Raw genomic sequence first — 17,891 nt, forward strand, 5'->3', positions numbered from 1 at the left:
GCACATGTGCAGGTCTGCCAGGGATGAACTTTTAACGCTAGAGCACCTGTAAGACCCATTATGCACGGGGGAATAACGCACATTCGGGGTGGAATGGCGGCAACTAAAATCACCGATAACGCACGGTGCCGGCTGCAACCGGCTGCAGCTTCAGTGCATGCTGCCGAAAAAGCTGCATTAGCGAAACGTGGAAGAAAGCGCAGCTTCCGGGTGACCGGGGTGCAACCAGAGGCGGCGCCGGGAGCGCCGCATGCATAATCGGTTACTCTGGGTTTTGCCGCAGTTGTGCCCCAACCCGTGCATAACCGGTGTGCTTCGTGTCTTCCCTCTCCGCGTTTTCCATGTGACCCGAAATCGCTGTTTTGGCAGTCGTGCATAATGGGCCTAATAGGTGCTCCCACCCCTCCAAATAGCTCACACATCTACTTTCCTGCCAGATGCACCACGTGTTCCCTGGGTGGAGTGCCCTTCTCCCCCAGGTCCAACCCAGCCACTGTGAAACTCCCTTTTTACGGTCCCAGGGACCTTACCGTTCCAGTCTGGTTTGAAAGGGAGCTCGCAGCAGGGTTGGAGGGATGGAATGTGTGCCTGCACCCAAGATGTAGTGCAGCCCCACATTGGGACTTTCAGCAAAATTACATTAAGATGATTGGAAGAGCTCCTTAGTTGAAAAGTGACCACAGGTTCACCCTCCTATTTTTGCTTCTTTTCTATTCTGCAGGTTCAAAATATAATGTTTGATGAAAGTCTTCACTCTCACCCTGCACATCTCATTCAGTGAAATGCTGCTGACATACCCCAAGCTCTGAAGGAATAGACCTTCACATACAGTAAGCACAGAAACGTTGTAGCCCTATAAGAAAACTTCACTGCCGATAACATTCAGCTAGTGATGGATTTATTTATTTGTTTTTTTAAATTTTATGCCGTCACTTTTCCAGTGCATTTGCAGCAGTTTACACAATATAAAAACAGTAAAAGAATACAATAAAACCCCATAAAAAACCCCGTACGAAAAATAGATGGTGAATGAATGAATGAATGAATGAATGAATGAATGAATGAATGAATGAATGAATGAATGAATGAATGAATGAATGAATGAATGGACTGGAGTCAAGTCCAGTCAAGGCTCTCTCAGCCTCACCCACCTCACAGGGTGTCTGTTTGGGGAGAGGAAAGGGAAGGCGATTATAAGCTGCTTGGTCTGAAGCAGCAGAACAAATTTAGAGTTCTGTGGCACCTTTAAGGTAACCAAGTTTTATTCAAGATATGAGCTTCTGTGTGCACGTGCACTTCCTCAGATGGAAGAGAAAGTGTAAAAAAGGACTGTAAAAGTAGTGCAGAAGATATAAGGCAGAAGGGAAAGAGAAACTAAGGAATAGATAAACAGAAGACAGTACGCCTACTGATCTAGGTGCTGAGGCAGAAAAAGAACTGAAGGAAGGATGACACCCACCAAGGACATAGGAAGAATTTTAGTCCTGCCTCCCTGAGGCCCATTATGCACGGGGGGGATACCGCACATTCGGGGTGGAATGGCGGTGACTAAAATCACCAATAACGCATGGAGCCGGCTGCAACTGGCCGCAGATTCGGTGCATGCCACCGAAAAAGCCGAGTTAGCAAAACATGGAAGAAAGCGCAACCAGAAGCGGCGACGGAGTCGCTGCGTGCATAATCGGTTACTCTGGGTTTTGCCGCCGTTGCGTCCTGTCCTGTGCATAACCGGTTTGCTTCGCGTCTTCCCCCTCCGCATTTTCCATGTGACCCGAAATCGCTGGTTCGGCGGCCATGCATAAAGGGCCTGAGAGAGTCTTCTTTTTATCCTTTAGCTGGAGATAGGTGGAGTTCCTTTCTCATGAAAGTTACAAATATGTACAATAAGTGTAGGCCCACAAATCCATGGGAGAGGCCCCCCCCCTTGCCATTTTCCCTGAGCCCAATTTGATTCCTGGGTTGCATGGCTGCTTCTACTAGGCCCAGCATGACTTCTGGGCTTCGACCATTACTGCTGGAAGTGTTTGTATTCTCTGCACTTTTGCTTTCAAGTAAAACTGACTAGTGAAATGGCTTGCAGCCATTTCAGCCTAACACTGGGACAGGTGTGCCTGTCAGCAGTTAAATTAAAGTTTTCTCTATTTGGGGAGACTACAGTAAGGGGAAAGACTATATACTTAAACATCTCAACTGTCATGGTGTCATATAGACAAACAGATCAGGTTGCCTGTCTCTTTAACTGAGGCTTAATAGAATGTTATTTATCTCTACGTTATGAAATCTTAAACTATTAATTTCTACCCATTAACCCTTTATTAATGGGGCAAGAAATTTTTATTCAGTTGGCAACCTTACACGCAGAAGGCCTGCTTATCCTGGCATTTTGGACTGGATTTTTCCTCCCATTCAGAAAGAATGTCCTCTCTGTTCTGTGGTTTCAATGCTCAAAGCAAAGAAAACAGGGCTTCACACACCAGTTGTTGCATGTCTGCCAGACCACAGTACATATGCTGTGGGATCCATGTGGCCTCAGACATGGAACTGGCTGTACATCCTAGGAGTTATGGTGTTGGGAGAATGCAAAGAAATATGGAAAACGTCTATTATAATTGATATAGATCTTAATATAAGTGAAAAGCAATCTCCTCACAATAATAGTACATTCCCAGAATTTCAGGTTTACTGAAATTAAGGCAATTGACCAGAATGCAGATATTGCTCAGATGGCAGCTAAAATAGACTGTATTTCCAACATTAGATGGGAGTCTGCATTAACAAATGATTTTTTAATTTAAAAAATATTATCATGGATAAAAATATAAACATCTCACTCTTTCTCTGGTCCCTGACCAGAAGAATCAGCATGCAGTAGTGGTTTGAGCAACTGACTAGGATTTGGGAGCCCCAAGTGGAAGCTTGTTTAGTTATCTTGGGCCAGTCACACACTGTCAGCTTAAGCTATCATACAGGGATGTCATTCAGCACAGTGTTGTAAACTACTGTGAATCTCTATGGAAGAGGAAAGTGAGGTACAAAAATTGAAATAAAATATTAAAACAGCCGAAGAGCACTGTATACCCATAAGGCTACTTTTCCCATATGACCAAATTCTTGAGATTGTATCCATAACCATATTTTAGTTAAAATAATTGTTTTTAATTGTTTGATGCCGTTGTATTCTTTCTTGCAAGCTCTTCGGAGTGCTTTTTAAGTTGAAGTGTGGAATATGTTTTACAAACAATGTAGCCTTGAGTGTTCTTTTTGATTAATCTATACAAATGAACTATTGCTTACGCCTTTTATACAAATCAGTATTTAAAATAAACACATTCCCATCATCTCTAAATAAATGCAAAATAAACCCCACAGGAAAAATAGTGGATTGACTTGCTTATTCCAAGCTAACAGTTAAAACTGTCAATGCAAGCAGTTCCCTAAAATCTAAAATTATGAAGACAACCAAGATAGTCCTCTACTGCAGTGGTCCCCAACCTTTTTATCACCGGGGACCACTCAACGCCTTTTACTGAGGCCTGGTGGGGGGGGGGGTAGTTTACTCCTACTCTCAACCACTGCCCTAACGCTCTCTGATCGCTATGGTAATGTTTAAACATCCCTTCAAAATAATATACAGACACACCACAACAATGAACATAAGGAACATTCTATTTTCATGGAAATTTTAACTCATGACAATGACAAATCAATGGGAACCTTGAGCTTGTTTCTCTGCAACGAGATAGTATCATCTGGGAGTGATGGGAGACAATGACACCCGACGTAAAGGGCCGGGGGGAGATGAAGTAAAGGGCCGGGGGGGGGGGAGGCGTCCTTCGCGGCCCACCTCCAATTAGTCAACAGACCACATGTGGTCTGCAGGTTGGGGATCGCTACTCTACTGTATGTTTTTTCAATATGAGTCATATCTTTTTGGAAGGCATGGCTAAATCTTATGTTGCAGACACACAATATTACTATAACAATTCCACATTAAATGCTTACTTTAAAATATACTTGCTTAAAAAGGTCAATCTGAAATTCTAAGAAGAAGCATCCATGTTTAAACTCAGTAATTTGATTTTCATGATGCCTTTTAAAGGAGCCAACGTACAATATTATTTAGGAATCAAAGAGTGCATCTGTTGCTACAAAATGAATAAAAATCACTTAATTCAAAAATACAACTCATGACTAATTCTAGTCAAGCTCAATAACAATCCAGTGTTTCAAGCAGAAAAAGTACATTCTTCAAATACTGCATTCCCTGAATACACTCTATAAAATACACTTCTCCCCTCCCTCCCCCCACAACCATATGGTTATTTTGGCATTTCATAAACTTGCAAAAGAAAAAATACATCATGATATCGGAACATCAGTAGTCAAGTGCAATTTTTAAGTTTTTCAGGCCAAAGCTCTAGCCCAACTACTTTAGGGTATGTTTCTTGGTTCTTCTGTCACTTGTTTTTCCCCACTTAAACAGGTACAGACAAAGCTTCTGAGAGCGGTTTTTCAAAATCCTAGATTTGTGACAAATTCCTTGGTTCAGCTGGAGACAGAAATTATGAAAGTTGAGGTGAAAGTCCACTTTCCTCTATCTTTGGCCCCCATGGCCTTTCACCCCTAATTTTAGAGGACAGTTTTCAATCTAGTTGGTGACCTGGTAAAATATAAGATCGAACATACTGGGGCTTCCCCTCATGCTTTAGGCCTGGATTCAGCCCCCCAAATAAACAAAGAACCCGAAGAGCAAGTAGACCTTGCCAGTTCTCCAACTTTTAGATCATCACCTAGCAAAGGATACATTCTATGTTACAGCCTGTACCAAGTTTATACTTCCTTTGATGACACTAATACCACGACCAATAGCTGCAAACAACACAGCCATAATTAACAAACTATTGTCAGATGAATCACCAGGAGTCACTAAATCAGTAGCTGGTTTCTGTCTTATAGTTCTTAAGAATTCATGGAACTAGTTGGGTGCACCTTGTGAACTAAGTATCTATTTTTATCTATTTTAAGATCTATTAAATTGGGCAAGATTAACTGTAGTTCACTTTGGGATTCAGGATGTTCCCAACTTCACTCTCAAACTCTAATAACCCAGAATTCCTGAAATGAACCGGCCAGGTTTGGTCCAGTCCATTTTGCTTCCCCCTGCTTACAAGTGGGAAGCAAAGCGGAAAATCATTTGGCCTCACAGCAGGACATTTACACCTGCCCACTTTGAGGCCAAAATGGCTGCCAGACATTTAAACTTCACATCTTATCAGCAGACTGGTCGAGCTGTGAGGTTGAAATAACTGGCAGCCAGTTAAAACCTCTGTTTTGCTTCCCTCTGTTTGGAAGTGGGGAGGGGGGGAGAGCTGAAATGAAGGTTTAAATTGGCCAAACCCCAAACTGGAAGGTTGAAACTGTCCAAACCAAAACCCAACTGGAAAAAAGGTCTGGGAAATATTCGGGGGGGGGGGCACCTCCTCCAAACTTCAGCTTAGGGAGGGGGGACAAACCAGTCAAATTTGTGATGGATTTAAGGTTGAGAACTGATTTGTGCCCATTCCTACCAGCAACCTTCATGAAAGAAAATGTTGTTAAAACAGATTAGTGGATAACTGTGTTCAGGGCATATCGCATGCAGCTCTTTCACTGTGCTAAAATTAGTGTGTCAATAATTTTCAGTGCCTTCACCTTTTTTCTTAAAGTTAAGCAATGTACGAGCAAGACATGATATGCTGTCTTATAAATTTTTTACCCAAAGCAAACGAAACCAAAAGGCAAAAAGTTGTGTCTTCTTGAAATTTATTAAATGCAATCCTGAATAATTTTGCAACCAGATTGCATTTAATCAATATGAGATCTTTTGGTTTTGTTTGCTTTGGGTGTATTTCTACAAGAAACCAACGGTGTTTCTTTCTAAATTTTTTAACCAATATTAGTAAGCAAACAATTTCCCCTTGAGTCTTTTCCCCCTGATCAAGACTTCCAGTTAAAGTATTTGTTGCTGTTAGGACACAAATGTCCTGGGGCAGTGGTCCCCAACCTGCGGGCCGCAGCCCGGTGCCGGGCCGCGAAGGCCATGGCGCCGGGCCGCGGCTCCCTCTCCCCGCCCCCCCCGCAGTAAAAAACTTCCCAGGCCACAAGCTTGCGGCCCGGGAAGCTTCTTACTGCGGGAGGGCGGGGAGAGGGAATCAGGGCCGGGCGCGGCCCGATGCGTGGGCGCGGCACGCGGGCGCGGCCCGATGCGCGGGCATGGCCCACGGGCGCGGGCGATGCGTGGGCGTGGCCCGCGCGGGCCACGGGCCGCGCCCCAATGCCCTGCCGGTCCCCAACCTCAGAAAGGTTGGGGACCACTGTCCTGGGGCACTTTACTTATTAAATAAATTAGATCACTAATTAGGGCAGTAGGATCTTATACTGAAGTATTCATAAATATACACACTGAGTGGTATCTGAAAATATACACACTAAGTAGTCAAATGTAAGCTAAGATGTTTTGAAAGGGACACAATGAGAACTGTTTCAGTATTAATCAAAATCAAATAGGCAAAAGCAGGATTGTAAAGCAGTAATACCTGCCCTGTATACAGAAAAGACCAATGCAAAAGTGCTTTCTGTTGTTTGCATCTGCTTCAATAAATACGGGCAAATATCAACCACACACTTTGCTCTCCCCCTTGACAAATATATGGCACCAACAACCAGGGGAGACTCATCTCCCTTTCACAGCTCTTTGTGCCAGGGAATATGTTTCACTTTCATTTTGCAGGCACCCCAGTCTATTTTTTCTTCAAGCCAATAGGATCCCAAATATTTGGAATTTTTCAAATTATCCAGAAAATTCTGAACATGGTATTAAATATTTACAAATAACAAATTCCCAATATAAACACCTCATATAACCAAATAATTAGCACTATCAATACAACTGTATGACAAAAACATATGTGCTAAAGCATGAATGCCATAAAATTAGATTAATATCAATGACGTTTTTTTCTAAGTATGGTTGGCAATATTTTCATTAGTGTCCATGAAGCTGATTTTACAAACTGGAAAACCTTCCAGCTTTCAGTTATCTAATTGTCACATCGGTCACAAAGACTGTACTAATCCTGTTTAAGAAGAAATACATTAAAATTCAGACTGTTACCAGACTAGTTTGAAAAGCTTTTTTCATACACATGAATCACATTTAAAAATGAATTTGGGTTACCTTTAATGAATGAATGGATGGATGGAGAATGTGTGAACGCTAACAAGGATTAATGTTCTCCTTATTAGCCAGGATTCTTGATTAGTTCAGATTTAGGTTCCAGGTTTTTTAAGGGGAGTGAACTAATTGTAGTAAACCCATGCACCTTCTGCATTAATATGTTATCAGTAACCAGATTTTTACAACAAAACAAAATCAGAGTCCATTGGCACCTTTAAGACCAAGAAAACGTTATTCAAGGTGCGAGCTTTCGAGTGCAAGCACTCTTCCTCAGACAGTGCTTGCACTCAAAAGCTCATGCCTTGAATAAATCTTTGTTGGTCTTAAAGGTGCCACTGGACTCTGGTTTTGTTTTGTAGGATTAAATGTGACATCCTACTACAGCATTACAATGCAAAAAGTAAGGGACCTGCAAGAACCTTGGGGGGCGATCTTATCCTTCTCCCCCCACTCACTCAGCTGGCCAACCCACCCAATCTGCACTGCTACTGCCTTTGCCAGCCTGATTATATAGCTGCAGTTCCCAGCTGCAGCTCTGTTACCTCCATCCAGTTGGCTCAGAAGGAGGTTGCCCCTCCCTTCACAATTATGGCAGCTGATATCTCAACACAGCATTACAAGATCATGATGGATGGATGGATAGGTAAGGACAGAAGATAGGAAGGACAGATAGTAGAGAGAAGAAAGAGAGATAGAGATTTGTGTTTTCCTGCAAAGCTGAATGTTCCTCCAAGCTTGCAGGTAAGTCTCATCTATGTTCCTGGCCCCATTCTTTGAGTTTTTCAATCCACAGGGGGCAGAGCAGGATCAGAATTAGAAACAATGATGATAAACTAGAACAAGCCAGTGAGAATCGAGACCCATAGCATCTTAGAGGCCAACAGGATTTGAGGGATATAAGCTTTTAAGATTTTTCCCTTCATCAAAACAAGTCAGGAAATGTGATCCAAGTTTCTAGATGTTAATGATCAAAGCTTATGATTTCTCATTTTCTCCTTCTATAAACTGGTAATGGGCAAAAGTAGGCAGAACTGTTGAAATCTCAACAAAGATAATCAATATGGAGAAGAGTCAACATTGGGTGGAAGAAGCTGGATTAGATCCAGCTAATTCATTGATTCAATCCCACCCAATTCTCCTTTACTACTGCTCTCATCCCATATGATTTGTCTACCTGTGGGTCCTATGATCTGCTGTGGTGAACAAAGGGGGACTCTTTCCTTCCTTTTTCACCAGCACAAAAATTTAGTTACTAGTATAAAGTAGAGATCTTACCTATGGGGTGACCCTTGTTAAAAGTTAGTATGTCAAAAGATTTATGTCACGGTAACTAATCAAACTGTTCTAAATGCATACAGATTCCGGATATCTTCAAACAATACAGAGGAAACTCAACAGAGAAATAGCAAGATTGCTGATATATGAAAAATAACTAAAGTTACAAAAGTTCTCTAAAGATTTTCAATAGCAAAGACAGAACAAATCAATACTGAATCTGGGATTTTTTTTACCTGAAAGTTGACATCTTCTTTTTTAAAAATTAGTGCACGAACTTCATCAGGGTCCCCATTAAATATAGCTTGAACAAGTGGTGGCTGAAATAAACAAAGGAAGTATTTTAATTCCAAAGCTGCAACTAGTCAGCTATTATTACTACATCCTGCCATTAAACTACATGCAACATATATATTACATGTCACAATATTTTAGAAAACCTTGCCAATATATATATTTAAAATATTTTCCACATAACACATAAAACACAGTGCTAATTACTGATATCTTTTAAAGGACCCCTAAAAGATAAATATCATGTATCACAAAGCATCAAAAATTTCCAAGGTATAATGTGAAAAAATCCAGACACGTCTCTCTAATAATTCACTGAACAATGGATGTCCTTTACACATTTCTCAAAACACGAGACAATAAGGAAACACACTGTAGCTAAAGGATCTGATAAACACGTCCATTCTAAAAATATCTACCAACTGTTAATCATCACCACAAACCTTTGCTGCTTCACACTTACATCATGGACTGAATTTTTTCTATTATTAAAACCAGAGTGAATGAAACAAAATAATATTTAGGACTCTGAACTGTTACAAAATGCTACTGAAGTAGTTGCCATGCATTTATCACATGACCTATGATTCCTATATTTTAAGAATGGGACAACTTGCTTTACTATACAGATACCACATGAATGATCAAAACAATAGCTAGCTGATTACTGCAGGAGTCTGTTTTATTTGGAAAAGGTTGAAACCACTGCACTAAAAGACATTTTGCAGTAAGAAAGAAAACTTCTCACACCTTGACTAAATCTTTGTTGGTCTTAAAGGTGCTACTTCAGACCAACATAGCTACTCATTTGAATCTTTCCTGCTAAAAAGCACTTTACATTTCTCATTTCAAGAAATAAAAAGCAGACACCTTCAATGTTTATTTTAAGATTGGGATTAGACGCAAAAATGGAATATTATATTCACTATTTAAACAATAGCAGCTACAACTTTGTATGCTGATCTACTTTATAACATCTCAATGAAGCTTCATGTCATCATTATGAACAAGATACATTTAGTAAGAACCTCTTACCAAGACCGTTCCTGAAGGTGAGGGAAGTAGAGATATGCTTTCCTGAGGCAGCTTGGAAATATATGTGGGAGAATCATCCTCTACCTCCTCCAAAACAACAATACACACTCGACTCATTCGATCTGTTGGCTGGTACAGACACCTAGATTTTTTACAGCCTTGTTCCAAGTACAGCCAAAGCAGCAGAGAAAGTTCTTCTCTTCTTGGACATTTTATTTTAAATAATTTGAAAATACTACTACTCTCATTTTAAAATACTTGAATGTTACATATAATTAGTTTATTTACCAAATTCAATAACCTGAGATGTTCAGCTAACGATATTTTCCAAAAAATAGTCTATAAAATAGTTCTTCTACTGCTTTATAGTATTCAATCTACTAAAAAAAATCTTCTGTTCCATCAATGCTGCAGAAGTAACAATTCCATACTTTTACAACCAATTTGCTTTTGTTTAATTTCTGTAGAATAGAATTATCTGAACAGTAAAATCATTGTTGCTGATGACACCATTCTGCATAGAACTAAAACAAGAAACAATTGCTCCGGCAGAGATGATCCCAGCTCTCCCCACTCCTGCAAGGTCAGTCTCCAATTAACAGCAGTACAATTCCTACCGGTAAAAAAAGAATACACGACTGTCCTAAGCATTCCAGGCCATAATCATTCTGCAACCAGCAACTGTATGTTCCTTAATGTCAGAAATCCACGGTACAAAAAGCCATCTATTTCTCAGCTGCTATTCAGTACCGGCGCTCCAAGGTTGACATTTCTTCTCCATGTAAAAATCCCTGCAATGTAGAGCTAAACTGCAGTACATTTACATTTGATGAGTCAGACAAAGGACAATGAAACTCAAATAATAATATTGCTTGTTCAATCCAGATTCCTCAACAGACAGCGACACAAAATGCTTCACTCCATCAAGTCATAAAACCAATTCAGATCATTTCTTTTCCATCGTCAGGCCGTGGCTCTAGCTGCTCCAATAGCAAATGTATGAGATATAAAGGCTGGTAACAACAGCTTCAGCAAAATACCAAAGCACAAGAGCTTGAATTATTGCTTTAGACTTTTCCTGCAGAAGTAGTTCATCACTCGAGTGCTTCTTTTGATCTCTGTGTGAATAGCCTTCCCATTACAGCCTTCATTCAGCCCAAGGTAAAAAAAAAAAAGAAGAAGGGTGGGAGGACGAAACCAGCATCATCTTTCAGCCAACTTCTTTATTCGAATGTCTGTTTCTGTGCCAATCTGACGGCACTTCAGGTTAAACGTTCAGTTTATCCAACTGTCGTCATAAAATTGGGATTTTGGTGCAGCAAATGTTGCTGCAAATGGTATTTTAAAAAGTAGTGCCCTTAAAGGGTCATTACAGAACACATTAATACAGCACAAAATCACACCCGCAGCAGTATTCCAACTGAGTAATAGTCTAAACAGCACAGACTGCAGACCCGCAGGATGAAATGCCTAGTAATGCTCACATGTTACACTTACCAAAGAACCCAGCTACTGCTCTGGATGCAACTTCCTGTAGCAGGGGGAGGAGGGCAAAGCAGCTTTTGGGTAGCCTTCACAATCAGGATATCCATGCCAGTTGTGTGACTAATTCAATTCAAATGTAAAAAATTGTTGAGCCTTTAACATTTTCCACTAAAAGCCACAAGGAAACGAGTATACTGGCACTGGTGACTAACAGTGTAGGAAAATAAACAATTCCAAACATTTAACTGTTTTCATATGTTACTGTATTCTCACAGAACCGTCTAGCCCATAAAGAGTACGAGGCATTTCCTATTAAAAGCTTTTTATCCTTTACTGAGAAAAGGGCTATCAAAAACTGAAGGCTACTTACCAAAAGCATTTTGTTTCCTGAAACACACACACATTCATACACACATTCAAGGCCATAAAATAAATACTAACAAAAATGTTACAGACTATGAACCTTTAGAATAATCTGAATATATAGCTTTCCTTTGAATTTGCTGAGTAGCAACAGTGATCTGTGGGCGTATTATATAAATGCATCGTGTGTCCAAAGCACCGGAAATATTACTTGTATTAACTCAAAATGCTTTCTGCTCATCCTAAGCCACCTATCATTTTTAGAGTTCAGAATTTCTGACCAACAGCCACTAAAAAAGCATCCTGTTTTAAATACTTATTTCAATGTTAACTGAATATAAAAGCATGAAGGGCAATATGACTGAGTATCTCAAGTATCTCATCAACTGCTCTGGATATTAATAGATATATTTTGTACGTTAGGAAGCCTTGTGATGAATTGGGGGGAGCCAGATGATTGGGAAATTCCCCCCCTTCCCTGCATACTATGCTATTATAAACTCTAGAGGAATAAAATCAGAGTCCAGTCCAACATGGCTACTCATCGGAAACTCTAGAGGGATAGCCTTTTTAGCCTAATGCTGTCAAAACAACAAAGAATCTTATGGGACCTTCAATGAATTTACTGTGAGATAAGCTTTCATGAAGCAAAGCTAACCATCATGGAACATTACTTAATGCATCTGAGGAAGTGAGCTCAGAGTCACAATCATTATATTAGGGTCTGAAGTGCCACAAGACACTTTTCAATATAGCAGAACAAACCTCTACCCATCACTTACTTTTTCTCCTCTCAATTATTATATCAGCCCTAAGATAATAAGTTTGTCCAACCCTCATCAGGTCCATGGGAGAGTTAACTATTTCACAGGAACAAGGGATCCCCCCTAGAAACATGCTTTCGGGGGGGGGGGATATCCAGGGCTGTAGGAGACGGGAGATGAGAAAGTCTTGTTAGTGGTAATGCTCCACAAGAACCACATATCCCCATCTGAAGGCCTCTTTCACTTACTCTGACAAACATTTGAAAATGATATTCATTATTTAAAGGGAATGGTTTCAACTATCCTACCAATACCTCATTAATATTTTCAAATTATACGCTTTACGAACATTTCCTGACTGCATCAGAACAAGACTCACATTTCAGAAGTAATTCTATAAAAATATTAAGCAAAATAAATACAACAAAAAAATTAAATTCTGATCTTAAAAATATTTCCTTGTAAATGTATCCCGTTTATTTCAGCATCATTTCAGCTTAAGCAAAAGATAAATTGCATGCTGTACAGGTCAGGTATCCCAACCTGTTTAGCCTGTGGAATTGTAAGAACTGGTAGTAGATGCCTAGTAACTGCAAGGGGGCAGTAGCAATTTAAAAAATGGGCTGCTATGGGAGTAGAATCACCTCTTTCCTTTAAGGTAGGGATACAGTTGGTTTCAACTTCCAGAGAAAGTGTGCGCTCTATAGCAGGGGTAGTCATCCTGTGGCAAATGCAGGGGCTCATGGGAATTGTAGTCCATGAATATCTGGAGGACCACAGGTTGACTACCCCTGCTCTATAGGAAAGAAAGCCCACTTTTATAACCAACTCAAAGATATATACTGTCTGCACTGACCTGCCCAAGATGAACTTCCTTAATCATTCAGCTGATAGGAAAATACCTGAAGCTTTTTGTTTATTTTCTGTTCCACTAAACACTCTTTGAATTTTGTCTGCAAAACTCAAGAAGTAAATGGATGTTAGGAAATTTAGACTGGGCATCATTATTTTATTTATTCATTTAGATTTCTATACTGCCCATTTCTTTGCAGCTCTGTCTGCCATACCAGGAACTCACTGACAGACTTAGACCACAATCCTAGGCATACTTTGCTGACTCTGAGCTGCACTGAACACAGTAATCAAGTTCTGAATAAACATGCATTAGATTGGCCTGCAAATGGCTTAAAGCTGTGCACAAATAGATACAGGAGGTCACAAGAAGCATCTTTTCTATATAATTTTTTTGATAATTTGATCTGTAAGGGAGGCACCCACCCCCATATAACCCTTCAAAATAGGAATATAATATTGTAAGGAACCAAGAAAAACAAGAGTAATAGCTACAAGGTTATAGCACAAAAAAAGAGCCTCTTGTGGCGCAGAGTGGTAAGGCAGCCGTCTGAAAGCTTTGCCCATGAGGCTGGGAGTTCAATCCCAGCAGCAGGCTCAAGGTTTACTCAGCCTTCCATCCTTCCGAGGTCGGTAAAATGAGTACCCAGCTTGCTGGGGGGTAAACGGTAATGACTGGGGAAGGCACTGGCAAACCACCCCGTATTGAGTCTGCCATGAAAACGCTGGAGGACGTCACCCCAAGGGTCAGACATGACTCGGTGCTTGCACAGGGGATACCTTTATGGCACAAAACAGCAACCATCTATACCTATCATGCCTCTTTAAATGGCAGAAAAAACATTTAATGCCAGAACAAACATGTCTTGTAAGTGAATAAAGCAACTAGTAGAATAGTTTCCTTTTTCTATTCCTTCCCCTGAAAAGTTTGCAATGCTGGGCATTAAAGAAGAAGCTGTTAAAAGATATTTACAAACACTGTCAGGACATTTCTCTTTGTAGTTGAAAGTGGAAAGAAAGACACAGGGCCTTTATTATGGTCACTGGCTTGTGCAACAACCTGCACAGTGAGGTAACTGCAGACAACTACTACTACTGTTTAGAAAACAAAAAGAAACCCCTATTGGAATATCTTTCTCATTAGCTTTGATGAGCTATGGGCACAATCCTAGCAAGCTAAATACTTAACAATCCTGTTGTTTTCAGTGAAAAGTGTCAAGCATATAATTTCTATGTCTCAAAGTGATTGACTATAACTGGGTTATACATTGTGTTTAATATATTTTAATCTGATAGTACTTTCCCTCTTGACTGAATTAATGCTTTAAGAAAACATATTTGATAATAGCTCCTAGAAGTATCACAAAATCTTCACAGGATTTTTTCACTTCCCTGTCCATTTATAAAATTCTAAACACATTTCACAATGGCAGGTTGTCATTTCAACATTTCACCTTCCATTTGAAGGACTAGGCAAAGGTACAAGAACTGGAATACTGTTCCAGTTCTGTTGTCTCCGATACAGAAATTCTGCTAAAAGGACACATTTTAATAAAGTTAGAATACTCACATAAATTCTCTTTCTCCTGACATTTTTATTTTAGCATCATGAGATGGTTTAAAGAGGGCATGATCCAAATATCCAAGGGGGCATGCCTAAGGTAAATCAGCTTGATATAGTGTTACCTAAAAATTTAAACTAGTATGCCATTCCTGCTCACCATGTATAACTATAATTAGCAAATGACATATACCATATAGACACAAGTGCTATGTTTTAGAGAGAAAAAGAAAACTCTCTATGACTCCCACTAATGACAGCAAGTATACTATATTAGGGCATGGGGGAGTCAATAAATAACTCATCACACGAACTCACTACTCGTGTTACTCAGATATGAGAATACTGTTGTTCTTTTAAAACATATATACATATCCACGCTATGTACCATAATATACTGTATCATGAACTTCAACTTTAGCAACATGGCTGACCTATTACACAGAAAGAACGTAAGTGGAATAAATATACTTAGATGCCAAATGAATCTAACTTAACATTCACAGCAACCCCATCAGTGTGCCGTGTACTGGAGGACCCTCCTGCTGAAGCCTGCATCCTCTGAGGCTGCCTGATTCATCCTATAATGTCTCATGAAGGCTGAAAAAGACAACCACGTAGCCCCTCTGCAGATCTCTTCCACCGGGGCCCTGGTGGTAAAGGCAACTGAACTCATTGCTGCCCTTGTAGAGCGAGCCATCACCCCCAACACAACCCTCGTAAGCCTTGTGAATATAGAGCCAAAGCCAACATGCAATGGAAGATTTGGAAATGGCCTTTCTTAAACTCTGTGAATCAGAGGGCCCTTTCTTAAACTCTGAGAATCAGAGCTTAAGAATCAGAAAGCCTAATGGGTGCTGTCCTCTTCAAATAAATCCACAGTGCCCTGTGGACATCCAGAGCATGTCACTCTCTCTCCTTGCAGTCCTTCGGATAAGGATAAAAAGAAGGCAAGACAAGACCCTGGCTTCTATAGGAAACCAAATTCACCTTGGGAACAAAGGAGGAGTCTGTGGAAAGAGTTATGGAGTCTTGTCAGAAAGAGTAGAACTCTGTCCTGGCAGATAGCATCACTATCGCTGACACCCAGTGTGCCAACGTCACAGCCACTAGAAAAGCAACTTCCAGCTTAGAAACCTGAGCTCTGTTGTCTGAAGAGGCTCAAACAGCGCCCTCATCAGTGCTTTCAGTACTGTGGACAGCTTCCAGGAAAGGAAACAATGTTGTGCCAGAAGCACTATTTGCATCAGTCCCTTAATGAATTGTTTAACATACGTGCTAGAGCTCAGACTCTGGCGCTGCCTGTGTCCCAGAGTTGCACTAAGTGCAGCGACCGGTAATTTCAAGATGTTCAGGCACAGTCCCCTTTTCCAGGCTCCGAAAAAGAAATGCACTACAACAGTGTCCTTTTGTTCCAAGGGCTTCACCTTGTGCAACACTGGCCATCGTCTGAAAGCTTTCCAGTAGTGGCTGTAGATGCACTTAGCAGTAGGCCTCGGAGACTGCAACATGATGTTCTTGAGTTCCCTGGAGAAACCCAAATTCTCTAAGTCCTGCCTTTCAATCTCCAGGTGGTCAGACAGAACCACTCCAGGTGAAATACTGGACTTTGAAGTAGATGGTCGGGCCTGGTCAGGAGGTGCCAGGGATCCTTGGTTGCAAGGGCCATGAGGTCTGAGAACCAGGCATGGCGAGGCCAGAAGGGAGCCACCAAAATTACTTCTGCTGATCAACAGAACAAGAGAAAAGATTTGGCCAACTGTGAGTCATGGCATCCATCCCCACTGCCACGGAATCGGGGAACCAGGACAGGAACGGGGCACTTTTTGGTTTTTTGCCAACACAATCACCTCTGGGTTGAAACCCCACTCTCATACTTGTCTGTTCCATCTGAAACACTAGGTTGGGGGGAAAATCTACCAAAGAGGAAAAAGGGGATATTTAGAGTAGAGAAACAGTAGCAGAGGGAAGCACCTTTTCCCTTTAATGCAACTTTCTGTTCTATACTCACCTAAAGTAACTTACATGCATATGATGAAGTTACATGGCGTCAGACAAACTAATTTACATGTATTTCACCTGCCTCTCCTTGTATGCTTCAGCTCTGCATAGCAGGTCCTTTCCCCTGCACCTTCTTTGTAGATGGTGTGTACTTCCACAGCACACTCAGGACTATGGCACCCACCTTGTGAACAGACTCCCAGAACGCATGCAGGAAGTGCCTGCATTACCAACTTTCTAGAAGGCCAGTAAGGCAGATGTGTGACTCAAAGATGGGAGAGATTTCTGAAATAGATTTTGAAATAAAGAAGGCAATCTGACAACTTTAGCTAAAAGATTCTTCCACAGCACAGTTCTCATAACAGGAAGGACAATGAAAGGAAGAACTATACACAGAGTCCATCTTGTAGGCATAACTAGTACGAGATAGAAGCTAAGTATTTTTAACAGCAGGAGGAGGCATGAGGGCAAAGCACCTAAGTAGCCAGGTGAACTTTCTGCCAAACAAAGGTAACAAAGATGAGTTCTTCTTTTTCAGAGTCAGGTCCTGGTCAGGACATGGGCATCTCAAAGCATATCATGACAACTGCCTTCCTTATTGTATGACATTCTTAAAACACTATGTTGTTACGAACAAGTTCGATACAGTGATCAGAATTACAGATGGACATTAACCCATTTAAGAGGAAAGAAGTCTTCTTACTCCAAAATTTGAGATAGAGGTACTGGGCCCTTTTAAAGTACGCTTGGTCAGAGAGAATAAAGCCTTGCTTATCCAGAATTTCAAAGTGAAACCCATTTTGAAAGTAGTTATTTAAGACACTGATCTTTAGCTATTTTTAAAAAAACTGGGGTACTTTTGCAGAGTTACAAAATGTTTCTCTGCATTTAGACTTGTCAGTAGTTAGCAGTTTATTATAGTTTTGTGGCAAGAGAAAGTAGAAGGAAAATGTTTCATGGTTAAAAAAGGTTGCTAGGGTTACAAAATGTTTGTGTAGTCAAGTCAAAGCCATCTGAATTTATTTTTAAAAAAACAGCCATATGT

The 17,891-nt window shown here is 40.6% G+C and overlaps 1 protein-coding gene across 2 annotated transcripts in view; it reads right to left on the reverse strand.

The window, feature by feature from the left end:
• The window catches only part of ANKRD28 (ankyrin repeat domain 28), an 84,482-nt gene that overhangs the window by 40,814 nt on the left and 25,777 nt on the right, over positions 1-17,891 (reverse strand). The window contains exons 1-2 of one of the 2 annotated variants that reach the window (XM_077303355.1): positions 9,821-10,933; positions 8,728-8,811 (exon numbers count right to left, since the gene is read on the reverse strand). In XM_077303355.1, the coding sequence (XP_077159470.1) occupies positions 8,728-8,811; positions 9,821-9,937 (201 nt within the window). In that variant the 5' untranslated portion in view covers positions 9,938-10,933. Of the gene's footprint in view, positions 1-8,727; positions 8,812-9,820; positions 10,934-17,891 lie in introns of those variants that run through there. The other variant, XM_077303356.1, reaches the window with a different exon arrangement.

The sequence above is a fragment of the Paroedura picta genome, chromosome 11 (assembly GCF_049243985.1).
Source record: "Paroedura picta isolate Pp20150507F chromosome 11, Ppicta_v3.0, whole genome shotgun sequence".
Lineage (NCBI taxonomy): Eukaryota > Metazoa > Chordata > Lepidosauria > Squamata > Gekkonidae > Paroedura > Paroedura picta.